This window comes from Lissotriton helveticus, chromosome 1_1 (assembly GCF_964261635.1).
Source record: "Lissotriton helveticus chromosome 1_1, aLisHel1.1, whole genome shotgun sequence".
Classification (NCBI taxonomy): Eukaryota; Metazoa; Chordata; class Amphibia; order Caudata; family Salamandridae; genus Lissotriton; species Lissotriton helveticus.
Window position 1 is genome coordinate 1458636104 of NC_136057.1, and position 16059 is coordinate 1458652162.

At 48.1% G+C, this 16059-nt stretch overlaps 1 protein-coding gene across 1 annotated transcript in view; it reads right to left on the reverse strand.

Annotated features, from left to right (window-relative positions):
- Positions 1-4448: 4448 nt before the first annotated feature.
- The window catches only part of TAMALIN (trafficking regulator and scaffold protein tamalin), a 43030-nt gene continuing 31419 nt past the window's right edge, over positions 4449-16059 (reverse strand). The window contains exons 5-8 of the mRNA XM_078686029.1: positions 10342-10435; positions 9711-9777; positions 9133-9199; positions 4449-8108 (exon numbers count right to left, since the gene is read on the reverse strand). Of these exons, the coding sequence (XP_078542155.1) occupies positions 7651-8108; positions 9133-9199; positions 9711-9777; positions 10342-10435 (686 nt within the window). The 3' untranslated portion in view covers positions 4449-7650. The remainder of the gene's footprint in view (positions 8109-9132; positions 9200-9710; positions 9778-10341; positions 10436-16059) is intronic.

Below are 16059 nucleotides of genomic sequence, written 5' to 3' on the forward strand. Positions count from 1 at the left end.
TATGTTTTTTCCCAGTCATTCATTATCCTGATGCTGCTAAAAAGATTTATTTGGGTGGCAATACATTTTTAATGTTGAAGTCAGTGCTAGCCACTGTGTTATGTTCTGAATGCTGAGTTTGTGCTTTTCCAGACCAAGCTCTCTTTAAACATTTTATATACACACTGATTTACATGTATGATTCAATGTCTCTAAGTGTGTGTGATGTAAAGCCTATGACATCCTACAATGGTATGAGAGATGCTATGAAATACATGTGACAGAGGGGCTATTACTGCAATATAAAATACTAAGGGCCAGATGTACGATCCGTTTTTATATGCGCGAACGGGTTCGCGACCCCGTTTGTGCATGCAAAAAACCTATTGGGCCATGTACATAGCCTATTTCGTGAGTCGCAATTTGTTTGCGACTCTCTAAATAGGTTTTGCATCTTGCTATTTGGAAGGGGAATTCCCTTCCAAATAGCGAGTCTCAAAACCATATACAAAGGTTTTGCGGTCACAAAACACTCGCAATTACCACCTACTTCAAGTAGATGATAATGCATTTGCAAATGGGAAGGGGTCTCCAGGGGACCCCTTCCCCTTTGCAAATGCATGCAAAATATTTTTTTAAGGGCAGGCAGTGGTCCCATGGACCTCTGCCTGCCCTTAGAAAATGAAACGAAAACTTTTTTTTTTTTTTTTTTTTAATGCATGGTAAACGGGCTGCACTTTTTTTTTTAAACTGCTTTATTTAAAAGCAGTCCCAGACATGGTAGCCTGCAGAGCCCAGCAGGCCACTATACCTGGGAGGGCTGGCATTCCCAATGGGCTCGCAAATTGCGAGAGGCTCATTAATATTAATGAACCTCGCAATTTGCGACCCCATTGGGAATCCCAAACAGTGTTAAACACACTGTTGTACATTTCATTTAGCGACTCGCGATTTGCCACTCGCAATATGTTGCCAATTGCGAGGCGCTAAATAAAATGGTCGTACATCTGGCCCCAAAATCCTTAGGGGCAGATTTACAAGCCCCCTGCGCCTCTTTTACGCCGCCTTTTGTGACGCAGCGACGGCGCAAAAGATGCGCCATGGTGCGGGGTATTTACAACGTGACGCATCTCCCAGATGCGTCACGTTGTAAAGCCCTGCGCCAGAAGAAGGAGTTACATCGCAGGGGGGGGGGGGGGGGGGGGGGGATTCGGTGCAGGAACTCCTCCCAAAAGTGGCTGAGTGAATTCTATAAGATTTCACTCAGTCACTTTTGGGCCCATGCTGCGTCAAAACCCTGCGCCTGCTTGAAGCAGGCATAAGGATTGACGCAGCACTGTGGAGATAGGGCCCCCCCAGAGCATTGCTGGAGCTGCGTCGCAACTCCAGCAATAAGCCACTTATACACGCATCTGTGCCATTTTTGCCCCATGGTGCGCCGCATCCAGTGTGGCGGAGCGCGGCGCACAATAACTGGCGCATCCCTGCTGATATGCAGGGATGCGCCAGTTATTGCAAATCTGCCCCTTAGTACTTTGAGTATTTGTCTTGTGTGCACTTTTTTCGAATTACTGTTTTAATATTTGAAATTTAACTCATACAAATTGCTTGGGGGTCCCCGGCTTCCAGTGGTGACTCAATGGGGGTCCCCAGGAGTCAAAAGTTTGGGAACCACTGCTATAGAACATTCGGAAACACCCTGCGTCATATGAAGGTGCTCAGTGCAGGGTCCAGCGGATGTGTGGGGGACAAGAGGTGGGGGCAGGAAGTGATCCTCGCCAGAAAGGCAACACTCGACAATTCTAGCTCAGCAGGAAATGCCATGACCGACCACAACAGACAGCATACAATTAAAAGTATACATTTAGAACACCGAACAAATTGCAAGCAGACAGCGTTGCTCAATGCAGGTTTTTTTTTAATAAACAAGAGTTCATTTGGAAAAAGGCAATTTTAACGTCGAAAGAAAGACGAAAACAAACTTGTGTAGTGCGGAGAGAACATAAAAGGGTGGGTGTAGATAAGTGCAGCTCAGAAGGCTTCTCCAATCCGGGCGGGGACCCAAGAACGGAACTTTTAGGAGCCGACAGAATGTACAGAAGACACAACTTTTCCCACGAGAGGCTCGTGGGCCCAGTTTCCGAGCTTACCCGGGTTGGAGGGGCTGGGGAAGGAGGTCGAGGGCTACGAGCTGTAAACTTCCCTCCACACGGAAGAGTCATCGGACAAGCAGGAGGCTGGCCACATCTCAACTGAAAGATGTGCATGGGGCTGGGGTCTGCTGCTTTCTCAAGCCACGTACCGCACATGACCCCAGAGAAGCCAAATAATTCGGGGGGGGGGGGTTCTTCCATGTCCCCCCCCCCCGCACTCCCCTAACTCGGTGCGATCACATAACCGTGTGAGTCTCCGTCGGTGCTTTCCTTCTCCCTCAAAGCCCCCTGTAACTCCGAGCTTTCCCATGACCCCCTCAGCCCCCACCACCGACTGCATGCTCTCCCACTCCACTCCGAGTCCCTGCACTCCGCGCCCCCCCCAGACCCTCAATGTCACCCTGAACTCTCCCAAGCCCCCACCCACCTCGCAGCCCGCCTACCTGGACTTCCACAGTTCCCCTAATACAATGTTCTCCCATGGTTCATGGATTCCCCTCACTCTGCCCCCCCTCCCCCAACACTGTGCCCTGCCCCACCTTTGGGAGACACCCCAAACTGTGCTCTCCCGTAAAAGTCTGAGCTGCTCACTTGGGGCCAGGAACCCCTAGAACTGCGGACTCTCCCGGAAAAAGGCCCCGGAGTCCTTCGAGTTTGGTGCTGGCCCATCACCCTCAATGTCTCCCACTACTCTGCCACCAGCCATAGTGGGCACACCTTGTATAGAGCACCCTCGAGACCATGGGGTTCCCCCCCAACCCCGTCTTCAAAGGGCCTCATCCAACTTCCATGAACTTTCGAGACCCTCATTATTCAAGGCGCTACACCGACCGTCTGGGACCTCCAGGAGCTCCCCTAATCACCAGAACGCTGTTCTCTCCCACAAATTCTGGGAGCACCGGAACTCAGGGTGCCCCTATGACCCTCAAGCAGACAGTTACTCTGTATTCCCATAATCCCCTGGACCCTCCATAACCATGGTGCCTTCTTAAGCTGCTCTCATAGCCAACAAATCTGCCCCCCAACCACCAGGGCACCCAAGAACTATTGGGGCACCCTCTTAACCCCCATTTGCTTTCCTCAGGGCATCCCCGAGCATTTGTGACCCTCATGGTCCCCTGAGATCCCTCTGCCCCCAATAACCTGTGAACTCCATGTGGCATGGGGACGCTCCCTGACCCATAATGTCCGTTGTGATGCTCAACCTCACATACAGTGATGGTTTCCTTACGATCCCTGCCACTTCCTTGTGTTCCTCGTGACTTTGATTACTGCTTCCTTAAGGATCCCCATGGCCATTCGTGCTCCCACTGGACTAGCTGTGTTCCTATTACAGCCATGGTTGTACCTTGAAGCACCTCCAGAAAGTACCAACCATGATTGTACTTCAAAGTACCTCCCCTGCCCAAAATGTCTGACACAGACGCTGTAGACTGGTCCCTCTCTGAGAGTGCGTTGGACAGCATGCCAGCACTGCCAATCCAAGCATCCATCAAATAATCTTTTAAAGGGGGATATTGCTTCCTAATCTGGCCCTTGGGCCCACCCCATACATTGCTGTATTACAACCCTAATGCTTTCCCTCCTCCGGTTCAATATGGAAGCAGTAGGGCACACCAATGGCCAGGGCCACTCCGGGTTCCCCCGGAGGCACAGGAAGTTTCCAGATGATAGACTGGAGGAAAGTGAACCTGGATCGCAAAGGGGTGTGGGGGGAGGTGGAGATCAAGAGAAGAGTTGAAGACATATTAGAATTAACCTGTGAGGCTTACAGAGCAAATAAATCAACAAGACCAGAGGAACACGCAGAGCACAGAAAGAACACAGAAGAACAGAGCCAAGAGAGTAACCCACGAAAAGAGAGGTTTGAAAAATGAAAAGTACAGTCATAAATTTGACCCGTGGATAGATTGATAAACAAATGCATAGTTATTTTTATCATAAATAAAAAGGTCTCTCAATCCTATGCAGACATCTTCATTTAAAATTGTGAAAAGAACCTGTCCATTTCATTGAACTGTGGAAATGGTGCTACTTCTATACTGCATCTTCAGATTCTTTTTGTGTACAGCTACTAGAAAAAGAGCATCAACACGTTTTGGCCTTCATGGGCAAATATGAGACTAAACCCCTTCACTAGGAAACATTAGAAGAAATCAAAATGCACAGCAATGAGGGTGGCAGACATATCTATAACAGGGTGCAGTAATCAGCCAACATTCACTGTAGCAGGGTACAGACAAATTAAATAGCTTGACTTTGAGATATTAATGCAAAACAGTCTAAATAAGGACATTTTAGAATAACTTGCCCTTAAATGGTTCCAACTCGCATTTTATTTAGAAGCATAGAATTGTTTGTTTTTTCAAAAACCAATCGTTTTACTCTCTGCTTCTGACCTCTTTAATTTAGTGCAAGCTCAAAGCAAAAAGGAATCCCATTTAAAGGAGCGTCCAATTTTTAGCAATCAATCCCTTGCAACGTAGGTTAATAAAGAATAGGACAAATTAATTACAGGCTTCGCCATCAAGTGACGACGACAGCAGAGCCGAAGATGTATGTGTAGGACTGAGACAACTTCCATACATTTACGTACAAATATATACTTTCATTTGTTAAACCATCAACTGGTTTGTTTTGTTTATTATTTTAAGAAAAGTTCCATCTTGTCCTTCTGTGGGTGCAGTTCATGAGTTTTTTCCCCCTCTGTCATGCAGTCCTTTGTACGTACTCTTTCGGTCTCAATTAGTTCTTTGCTGTGAAAACCTTTGGCACGTGTGTTGCAATAGAATTAACCTGCAAACTCTCATCCGGGCACAGTTGCCAGCTCCCTATATTAAATTTCTTCCTAGGCTTACATGAATGTGCCCTGTTCCAAACTCATGCCCCAGCTCGGGTGCTCTAGTCCAACCTCACTTACTTAAGTGCTGTATCAAACAGACCCTTGCACAGGAGCCAGAGTGCAGCGCCAAGCCCAAGAGCAGTCTTGTCAACGTTCCCTTCCAAACTCACTTCCAGACACCAGTGCTGGTGCGAGTGACAAAACCATATTCCAAGCTTGCATACCGGTGCTGGTACACAAATCCCATTCAAAACCAAAACACGGCCACGGATACCCAAGTTGCATCACAAACCCATAACTCTACTCAGGTGTCCCAGATTCACCCCAAACTCGATTGTGTGTGTGGGTGTCTAAGACCCATTCCAAACACATACCCTGCCACAATGCCCCAAACTCAGCCTAAATAAATAAGGCCCACAAAGCCAGATGATGGGAGATGCCAAGCTGTAGGGGACTCCATGAACATAGAGGCACTGCAGAGAACTCTAGGTGGGAAGCTGACCTTTCCAGATGGTGAATATATTCCACATTTCTGCTGCAACACAAGCCCTGCAGGCATGGGTGCCTGGCCCGCTTCAGAAACAGTCCCACAGAATCTACGGAGTCTAGCTTGATCAAAAGAGGGGAAAAGTGTCTAAAACTGACCTCCCCAATCCACCCTGAAACTGAAAGCCGGAGGCATGGGCCATTTCACCCTGCTTCTCCCTCGGGGTCGGGGTGCCTGCAACAGACCAGACCACTGTGAACGGGTTTCAGCATTCCGGGCTCTGCCTGCACGCTGCCCAGCACGGCTCTCGGTGGCCGGAAAGGGGCGAGCCCAGCTTGGAACCAGTCACACATTCCTACAAGAGGAAACGTTGAACTTCGAGCCTGAGCTTGGGGACGGTGGTTCCTTCCGGGCCCGAAGACAAGCAGACATGCCATGCAACGGGACGTTCAGCTGTGCTGGTATGCGCACTCACTGGGCGTGGGGGCACCTGTTGGCCAAGACGCGTGCTGCAGGGGGCATCCGTCATCCTTGGAACGTGCTGGTATTTAGGGGCACATGTTGCTGTTGTGCAAAGGGGAGGCGCGCAGTGGAACTGCCTACCCCACGCCCTGATATCCCCCCAAGTGCAGTGGTATTCTAGAACTGCCCAGCTGCTTGGGGCTCCCACACCAGGCCCGCTCCGGGCACACGTGCCAAGCGACGGCTGCCATGCAGCGTAACCTATTGAGCAGGGGGCTCAACTTAACCCGGTGCACCCCGTCACGGCTGCCTCCCGCCAACTGGCTAAGACACCCCACGCCGTGCCACACCTTCAAGCAGTCCTGGCTTTTAAAACCCACTTGGCATGCTGGAATTTGTCGTTTGCCATTTTCCAGGACAGCAAGGGATGTTTAATTTACATTTTATTTTTTAAAAACAGCATTAACTGAAGGTTCCGTGGGCCATGGCGACACCGGAAGCTCTTCACGTGTCGAGGCCACCACCCTCTGTTGCTCCGGACATCTGCCGGCCCGGTGTACCCCCGGGGGCTGCCTGACCACAATGAGTTCTTGGCTCCATCTGCAGCACAGACGCCGCTCGAAGGAGTGAAAGGTTGGGATTCTCGTCAGCGCGCCTGGAAAGCCCTCAACGCCCCCTCAGACCCTCGCCGGCCTTCAAAGAGAGATGTGCTTCCAATTAAATAATGAAAAGCAGGCTCAGAGCGTGACACTGCACGAAGGGAATGAACGGCGGGGGCGTCGGGCGAGCACACTTGCACAACCCGAGCACACTTCCTTCCGCTTTCCGCCCTCAGAGAGCGAGAACTGACCCACCCCCACCCACCCGGAGAGGCATACATGACAAAACAGAAGAACACAAGCAAATATCGCGATAAACACTCTCACGTACAAAAACAATAAATAAATAACTTAGTCTGGCCAGGCCCGTATACAAGGCTGATCCATTACAGAAAAGTTTCTTGTGGCAGGGAGATGGGCCTCCACCAATCCCCTGCCAGAGCCACAAGATCTCCAGGGTTCGCCGCCAGCCGTGTCCCTCCTCTCTGTTCATGGTGCTCTGCGCCTCAGGGATCCAGCTGAGCTTACGGCACAAGTGGAGCAAACCATACGAAAAGCGCGTGTAGACCCTACCAGTGCTCGTCTGCTTCGGGCTAAGCCCTGTAGGACCTTGAGGACTTTACCAGTCAAGCCTTCCATGGGTCATCCTGGACCGCACAAACCCTACAGTGCAAAATCTGAACAAATGACCCAGAGCCACCCTTCATCCCCCTCCTTGGGTTGGAACTTTTAGCCCGGAAAGGAAGAGAAGGATGGAAACGTTCCACTCCCTTTTGGTCTCAGTACATAAAGCTCTGTGGGTTGGTCCATCGTTAGGTCAAGAAACAAGGTTTTAGATCTCCTAGTCTGTACCCCTTACATAGGCGCTCCTCAGGTTGAATCTGTGCTCAATCCAAAAACCAAGAGGCATCGCCACCTTGAATGGTCCTACAAGGGTTCTCCTGGACTCTGGTTTAGGCTTTGTCCATAAACAAGACGGAGGATCTCCAATGTTAGGGATTTGGCTCATTCCAAAGAATATGACAGAAATAGGAGCTTCCCCAATCCGTAGGCCTTGTGTGAGAGGCGTATCTCACTTTAGGTTCGGACACAACCCCAACAAAGGTTCGCCGTGTTCAAAACACAACCCTACAAGTGGCTTTCCTCCTCTTCTAGAGATCTGTTGAGTCCAGGGATAAATTTCAGGAGCCTTTTGCGAAAACTTTTGTGCTTGGATTTTCTGGGTGGAGCCACATAGCTGCTCTGCTCTCGCGGCTTATCCCAGCTGCGTGTGGGTCCCCCATTGGTAGCACACTTCATGCTGGAGCTGCGGATTAGCGTGGGCCGGTTGGGGTGGTTGTTACTGCTGTTAGCCTTGCAGTGGAGAGCAGGGACCTCCTCCAGGGAGTCGACTGAGTCGAAGTAGCAAGTCTGGTACAGGGGGTCCTCCTCGCAGGCACTGCTGAGGCAGCTAGCACTGCTGCACGTGCTCCCGGCAGAGAGGAAGTGCCTCAAGGACTCAGGTCCACCATAGATGCTCGTCCCATAGATGCAGGAGCGCACAGACTCCAGGGTCTCATAGACACTCGGATCCTTGGCGACAATCCCTAGGAGAGAACACAAATGTTTATTTAGTATTATAGTTTCACATACCAAAAGCAACGATCGAGAGGCCAGAGTGGCCATTGAGTACAACAGGCAGTCAACCAGAAAGGTACCTGAGATTTAGTAACATGTTGTCCGAGAGAAAAGAGTTGAACTTCCACATGCTTGAAAAGGCTTCTCCTATAGCCCCACCATACCAATTCTCGAAATCTTTATACTAAGACCCATTTCATCTTCTCCACTGGAAGCACCAGCTACCCCAGCCTCTGCACAGAATGCCCCTGTTCACCTCTTCATCTGCAAATAACTCTCCCTCCTCTTAACTGAAGGCCCTCACTTCCAGTGCCAACAATGGTAGCTACAACCTTCCCTCCAACCGCTGCACAGCTCCAGTGTTACTATTTCACCAAATAAAATAACAGAAAAAAACAATAAATGGATAACTGCCAAAAGGACACCTTATTCCAGGTCCGAGCATTCAGTTAGCAGATCAACGCCTTCTGGGACGTGGAGTTTTTGTTTAGTTCACTCAAACTCACTGGGATATCGCATTTAAAATCATTGATTTGTGAGAGGAAAGCCAATGTCTGAAAACAAGGTATTCTCACAACATCTCTGGGACCCTTAACCACTTTAGCAGCTGCTGAGGAAGCCTTCAACTCCACCCTCTGCTCAATGAGCGTCACTTCCCAGGATCCGCCCCGGCACATGAATCCCCAATTCCATCCCAGGCACATGAATGCCATTCTCTGCTGTACATGAACGTACTCCATCTCAAGCTCCTGCCCACAGCCGATTATTCCTGATAGATTAAGCCCGCCTACCTAATCACAAATTAGGAAATTTGCCCTCTACCACCCTTGCCACAGGAAGCCTCCTACCAACAACCCTTGAATAGGAAGTATGGAAGCTGCCCTCAAGATGTAACCGTAGGCAAGAACCCAAGAACTCCCCCTTCCATAGTGAAGTCTCTTCCTACTGCACAAAACTATAGCTCTGTCTCCTGCACAGGAGGCCCCTCCTTACCATGGACTAAGCGCTGCTCCTGGACCATCAAAGATTGGTATTCTCCCCATTTTTCATAAAGAGTTTGCTAGAAAATAATAAGAATACATCATTAAACACAATACACCAAAATCAGGACAAGTAGCATGCCTTCCCTTTCACTTGCGGTACAAAAAGGGGTGGTGATGGACGGAGCATCTGAACCAATCAAACACTCACACCCAGTCAACAGATCTGGGTTTAATCCTAGGAAGCTTGTTTCCGGTCCAGGGAAGGCATGGCTTGGCAGTTCAGGCTGGACTGTTCCCATGAGGCACAGGGTCAGACTGATTTGCATATGGCCATGTCTGAACTGGGGTGGCAGAGTGGGCTAAAGAACGGTGATGGATTAATCCCAGATCTGCTGACTGGGTGTGAGTGTTTGATTGGTTCAGATGCTCCGTCCATCACCACCCCCTTTTGTACCGCTTCCCTTTCACTAGAGCAGCCTCCCCATAATCCCAGTACAATATGAAACAGAGAGACACTCTGACACAAGACGCTCTGGTCCCACAAACTAAAAGCTAGATGCTACCTGCCCCGATTGGTCTGTCTCCTACCTTCAGATACTGCAGCCGAGCTTCCAGCTCCGTCCGTCGTATTTCTGTGCCGTACAAGGTCTCCAACCTGCAAGATGAATAACACGGCAAGCATTTTAATTCTGTGGGGAATATTCTCACCACACAGCGAGTACCCTCGCACATAAGCGTCAAAGATGTGTGCGCATTGGGTCTCTAGTTGCAGAGTTCCAGCATGCGCACAACATCAATGACAAATGTACACCCCTACCAAGAAATCAACTACAAGAGACGCTGCAATGGACCTTCAATGCACAACAGAGATGATATCTCAGAACAGGAAGTCTAAATGACTGCCCTCATTTGCAGTATTGAACCAGCAGACCACCGAGTAGTTTAAGCCTGTGAGCTTTTACTCTGCTTGCTTGGGGCAGCCATTAAGGAAGTACATCTGGCCCACTAGCCGTGGCCTGAGGACTCCAGCCATTAAACAAGTAGAAAAGACCTGCAAACCTTAACCTGAAAACTCCAGGATGGTTTAACCTGAAAACTCCTGGACGTTTTTAACCTGAAAACGCCTGGACGGTATTAACCTGAAAACGCCTGGACTGTATTAACCTGAAAACGCCTGGACAGTTTTAACCTGAAAACTCCAGGACGGTTTTAGCTTTACCTGATTACGTTTCCAGATGCCTTTATGATATCCACAATGTCCCGATGTCTCACGCCTTCCACATTGATACCATTCACACCAGTGATGGTGTCTCCTGAAAAGAGGAATAGTCATATTAACAAAAAATATTCTAACACAAGGGGCCAACTACATCCATGTCCCTTCAGCAGAGGAAGGGAACAGGAGGTGCAGTCTATGATGGACAGGAGATCCACAGGTGAAAAAGAGGTGTAGCAAATCCAAAAAGATGGCTAGGTTGGCACGTTTATCCAGCGAGGACAGAGAAGGGCAGGAAAGAAAGGAAACTATGGGCGCTCGTCCTCACGAGGGTTGGGTGAGAGCTCCCCTTACCCCCTGTAAGGACCCAAGAGCACCTACCACAGAAGTATGGGATAACAAGAGAACAAGTGGCTCTGAGAACACAGAGTGAGGCCCTAAGTGAAACAGACGGTCGGGCCGTATAAGTTGGTACCACATTTAAAAGGGGGAAGAAAGGTCGGAGATACCCAATACAATAGTGGATAGACGAGCTGTGGGCACGGGGAGGAGAGGGTACTAGGGAGGATTGGGGGAGACAAGTCAGAGGACCCAAAGTATTAAGAACATAAGCCTGAGATGACACTGGACAGGGTTGAGAACTTGAAGGCGGGGTGGGTGTTGTCGGAGTGGGAAGGCTTAAGAGGACAAATGGGCACTGGGAAGACTGAGTCACCCCCTCAAGGAGGAGCCAAATGGCTATTTGAAGGCCTATAAGAAAGTAGGTAGGCCCCCACGAAGACAGGGAATGAGGACAGGATACCTGTCCCACACTGACCCAAGTCTTGCCAGGCAAAGGACTGTGTGTGCTCGATAATGTGGACTGAAGAGGTGGAAAGAGGAAAACATTTTAAAGGAAAAGTGGAAAAAAAATGTTAATGATAAATTGATTTCTTTAGAAGAAAAAATAGACAGAATTTGTTTTAAGTTTAAATGGTCAAATTAAATTAAGTAAGCTAACAAGCCAACATATTAGACAAGCTGGTGGATTTAAATAAGCAAGACAAATATTCTGAGTGTACAGAGGACGGTGGTATGATTTACAAGTTTGCATTTGATGAGCGTGAACAACAAATGGATGCAGATCGGGAGATGTGCATGGCCATGAGATGGAACATAGACTGCAAAGTCTGTTTGGGGTTACCAAGTGTCTCCACTTTCTACATGAACTAGAGTGAAAACTCGTATAAGGCCTGTGCGACAGTGAAAAATGCTTATTTACATTTCTTTTTCTTGCAAACTTAACTGCAGGCCGTTTTTCTACTTTTGGGATAAGACTCAATGTAAAATAGTCTTGCTTCACTTGTAACTCTACAGGCTTTTTCTTCAATCCTTATCTATCAACATTGTTTTTCATGTATTTTTTTCTATGTATTTCCAAAGACTTCTGTAGCATCACTGTTTGCCAGGCATTGGCATATCAACATGTAGTGAACCACTGATTGCTGCCTTCACTGGGAAATATTTTTTAATTATTGCCCTTGCTTTCCTGCATCAAGTCTGTCTGTCATAATTTAAAATTGCCCTTTTCTGCACGCGTTGGTAAAACTGTGAAATACATTTTTTTTTTTAAATACTCCCATCTCTACAGGTTAAGTGGGTTCAGTGGTTTTAACCGTACCCCCTCTCACATTTCCCTCTTGTACATGCATAAAACAATAAAATACACCGCTATTTTTCGAACCTGCAGTATTGCGTCTCACTTTTTCATTCCCAAAAATTGCATTTTTGAATATATTCTTATTCCTAATATCATTTTTCTGTTCATACTTTGGCTGTCCACTTTTTCCATGTAGACCGCAAAATATTTAGGATTAAGACTTCAGAGCACATCAATGGAAGGGGCCTCAGTCCTTCACTGATACCTACACACCCATATTCGGCTAGTGGTACACCTGAACGGTAATGAAGACCTATATGTATTAAGCAGTAATCTACCTGCATCTTAAACTTCAATGTTCATGTCACAACAGGCACAGTCACCAGCCCCTTCCACTTTCAGCTTCGACGAATAGGGTTAAAAATGCTACAACAATTTGTTTTTAAGCTGGTGAGAATGGGTATCTTGTTGGAAGTCTGGTTCTTGTTCGACCTGGTTCTAGATCAGCTCATGGCTTTCTAGGGTTCTGATTGCTGCTTAACATGCAGCCACTCGACCTGGAGGCTCCTTTTCAGTAATGAATGTGGTGAACACTCATTTTTCGATCTAATCTACCGACAGCTTTAGCAGTCTGTGGACAAGTCCTATTAAGTACAGTAGAATACGTGGTACAGTGGGCTTTGAGTCAGCACATTGCTGATCATTGGTTAGCTTTCTAGTCAATCTCATTTCTTTGCTTCTTATTCAATGGCTTTCCTTCATTTTCTTGGATTTGTCTGTCCTCAAATGCTGTTTTACACGGTTCCTGATGGATGAGTTGTATCCTTCCATTGCTTACAATTTAGAAACACCTTTTTCTTAGCAGTTGATGGGAGTGTATTTGTTTCTCTTTTCTTGTTGGCTTCTTTTATTTTACATCTCCCCCCACCCCTGTACATGTTGCTCTTCTCCACTTCTTTCTCTAACCCTGCTACCCCTTCCCACTCTTGCTTCTTTTCATTACCCCCACCAGTTCTTCCATTGCTCTACCATCCCTTCCTGCTGGTCTGCTGCTTATTAACCCACAACTGGTTCCTCTGTTGCTCAGTCACACCTCTCTGCTCATCCTTTGCTTTTGTTCACCTCCTCGTGCTTCTCACCATTGCCACCTACTTTTTACATTTCTTCCGATTGAAAAAATATATATTTTCTGCAAGGTCTTAGCAGCTGCACACTGCTACAAGGTTACTTGGCTATCTTGAAACAGTAAATTGAACTTAACAAAAAAAGCCAAAATTAGCTACTGGTGCGATTTGAAGTGTATAAATGTGTTTTGCTAGACGCGTGTGCACGTATTGGTGGCCATCTTGGAACGCTTTTTCAGAAAACCTATTTCAAAATGGCCACTCGTGTGCATGAATCATGATGCACCTGTACACAGATCAAATTCTCCAAAGAGATGATGCATTCAGATACAATGTGCCTTTAGCCATATTTTTTTTTTTTGGGGGGGGGGGGGTCTATTTTTCACTATGCCTTACAAGCAAACACTGGCAAGAAAATAACAAAGTCCTCGCATTTTGAAGCGAGGCCTATTCAATTCGTCAGTGCTTGCTCACACTTGACGTAGTTCCTGGCCTGTACGCTAGGCTCGAATTCGATTGGGGTTCGTTTTGGCGAAGGTGAGGTGTTAGTTATTCAAACTGACAACATACACTGGCGCTGCCTTCAACACACTAAACTATCTCATGGGTGTTGGAATATACTTTTTGCCGTCCGAGTCGTTTCGCTGTGTTTGGAACCCTTGATCTGGACGTGTGTTACAGATCTCTGCAGTAAGCAGCCACTTAATTTGAGCAGGTGGTTCCCGGTGCTCGGCACCAGCACTTAATTGCCAACACCGGAGCTTGTGACAGTCTGCCACAAGGTGGTGATGTCTGACTAGGTTGGAGATGACCACAACCGGTAATTATTAATTCGATATACTTTAAAAACGAGTATTACCTTCCACCAACGCCATTCTTATAGCTCTGGAGGCCTGAAATAGATTGAACTGTCACACTTGCACTACTGTGTTGCTACTGTCATTGGCAGCGCTGGCAGGGACAAGTTGTGTTGCATGCTGCAGTGGCCTCCTGGCGAAAGCCCAGCACTTTTTTTTTTTTTTTTTTTTTTTACAAATTAAGCACCATTTATCACTGTGCTTGAAGTGCAGGACCACAGTAGTAGGCACTCTTCTTTCCTTCGCCGAGCATCCGAAGCCAAGATCTTTGCAGCTGGCAGTTACTCCCTGAACTGCGTCTGAACCCCGAAACCTGCAGTTGTTTACTCTACCTATGCATCATGCACATGATACACCCAAGGAGTTGCCTGGGCGGATGAACGCCAGCGTGGTCCTCTACAGCAGGCTCTGGGCCCTAAGGGAGCAGAGTGGCCCCACGAGGGTTTATGCACAGGACACATGTGGCTGCCCCCCTTTTACAGCCTCTGTTCTGTCGAGAAGCACATGTTTTCATTCCCCGCTCAGAGGAGTCCGGGCCACTTCCCAGCACAAGTACAATAAACGCGCAGTGTCATTTCCTGACTGGGAAGACAGCGGCTCCAAAGAGGGGGCGAGGACACGAGGGGCAGCCGCGCCCAAAAGAAGAAGCCATCACACCACCCCCTCCCCTGTGCGTGTTCCCTCTCACATCCGCGCTGGCTCTGGGCCCCTCTATGAGGGGAACTTGGAGTTTGGTGTCACGGTCTGCACTTCTCGCAGGCACCGAAGCAATGCCAGCACTTCTCAGTGGACGAATTGTGTTATAAAGGAGAGAGTGCTGGCACTCGTCAGCAGTGCGGCCTGGTACTTCACAGGGAGGTGCAATACTAGCACTTACAGGCAGGCCAGCCCCCCGGAATTATGGGATATTGCCGCATTAGCCACACAACCCATTCATTATCTGCTGCATAAACTGCGCATCTTAACCACACAAAAAAGTGGTTTCCATCATGAAAGGACCAAAAGTTAACTAAAAGCACGTCCTGCCAATGCAGTGGCAGGCCCTTGGCAACGGTTGGCTGGGCACCATGGTGTTACTTGGTGCTGTATTTGGGTGTTAAACTGGTACTAATGGGGTTAAACCTTTGCCCAGGAGGTGTTAACATGCGGGGGAAAAATGACAAAATAATGAAGTAATTCCATCATAAAATGTGCCGCATTAAGCTGAATAATCGGCATTTTGTTGCCACATAATTTAGTTAACCCTGCTGCATAATTTGGTCCTCCCCTGCTGCATAGTTCCAGTGGCCCTGGTTGTAGGCAAAGCCACTGCAGAGGGCTGTATCACCACTTCTCCACAGAGCAGGCATATTAGGAAAGTATCTGGACTGCTCAGCCAGGCAAGCACACATTTAATCAAACGCAAAGTGCAAACACTTCTCAGAGGGGATGCTGAACGTCCAATGTGGCAGCAGCAGAACGCCGGCTATACATTGAATCAAGTCGTACCAGCACTTTTCAGCATGCCAGCTATGACTTATCAAACCGTACCAATAACCCAGAGGGCTGCTATGCATTTAGTGGACTTTTGGACTGGGTTGGTGTCAGTGCTTAATATGGGTTTAAAGAAAGTGACTGCAGCGGTACAATGTATTCCTGGATTCTACCTTATCCCTCTTTCTTCCACCACCCTACACTGCCCGTCTCTATCTCGCAGGTTCTGTTTCACTGGCATTTTTTTGCCCTTTTACTGGCTTTCTCCCTCTTGCCAAGGGTCAAAGTCTAATAATGGAAAAGAAGTCCTAGCCCCCAAAAATGAGTGCTGGCCATCAGCACAAGTTAATCCCTAGCTGATATACTAGAGCAGTGCCAGCACTTCTCCACAGGGCAACTCTATGTCTGTAATGTGACAAGACCAGCACTTCTCAGAAGGGTAGGTATACGTAATGGGGCAGTACCAGCATGTAAGTAATGAGAACTAGGACAGAGTCCACATTTCTTAGCATGCCAGCTGTGCACAAACAGGACAGCAGCAGCACTTCTCAGCAGGGCCGGTAGGGTGGGGCAGTGCAAGCACTCAAGAAGAACCGAGGCCGTCCAAGTTCTGATGACCAGCGTGTCA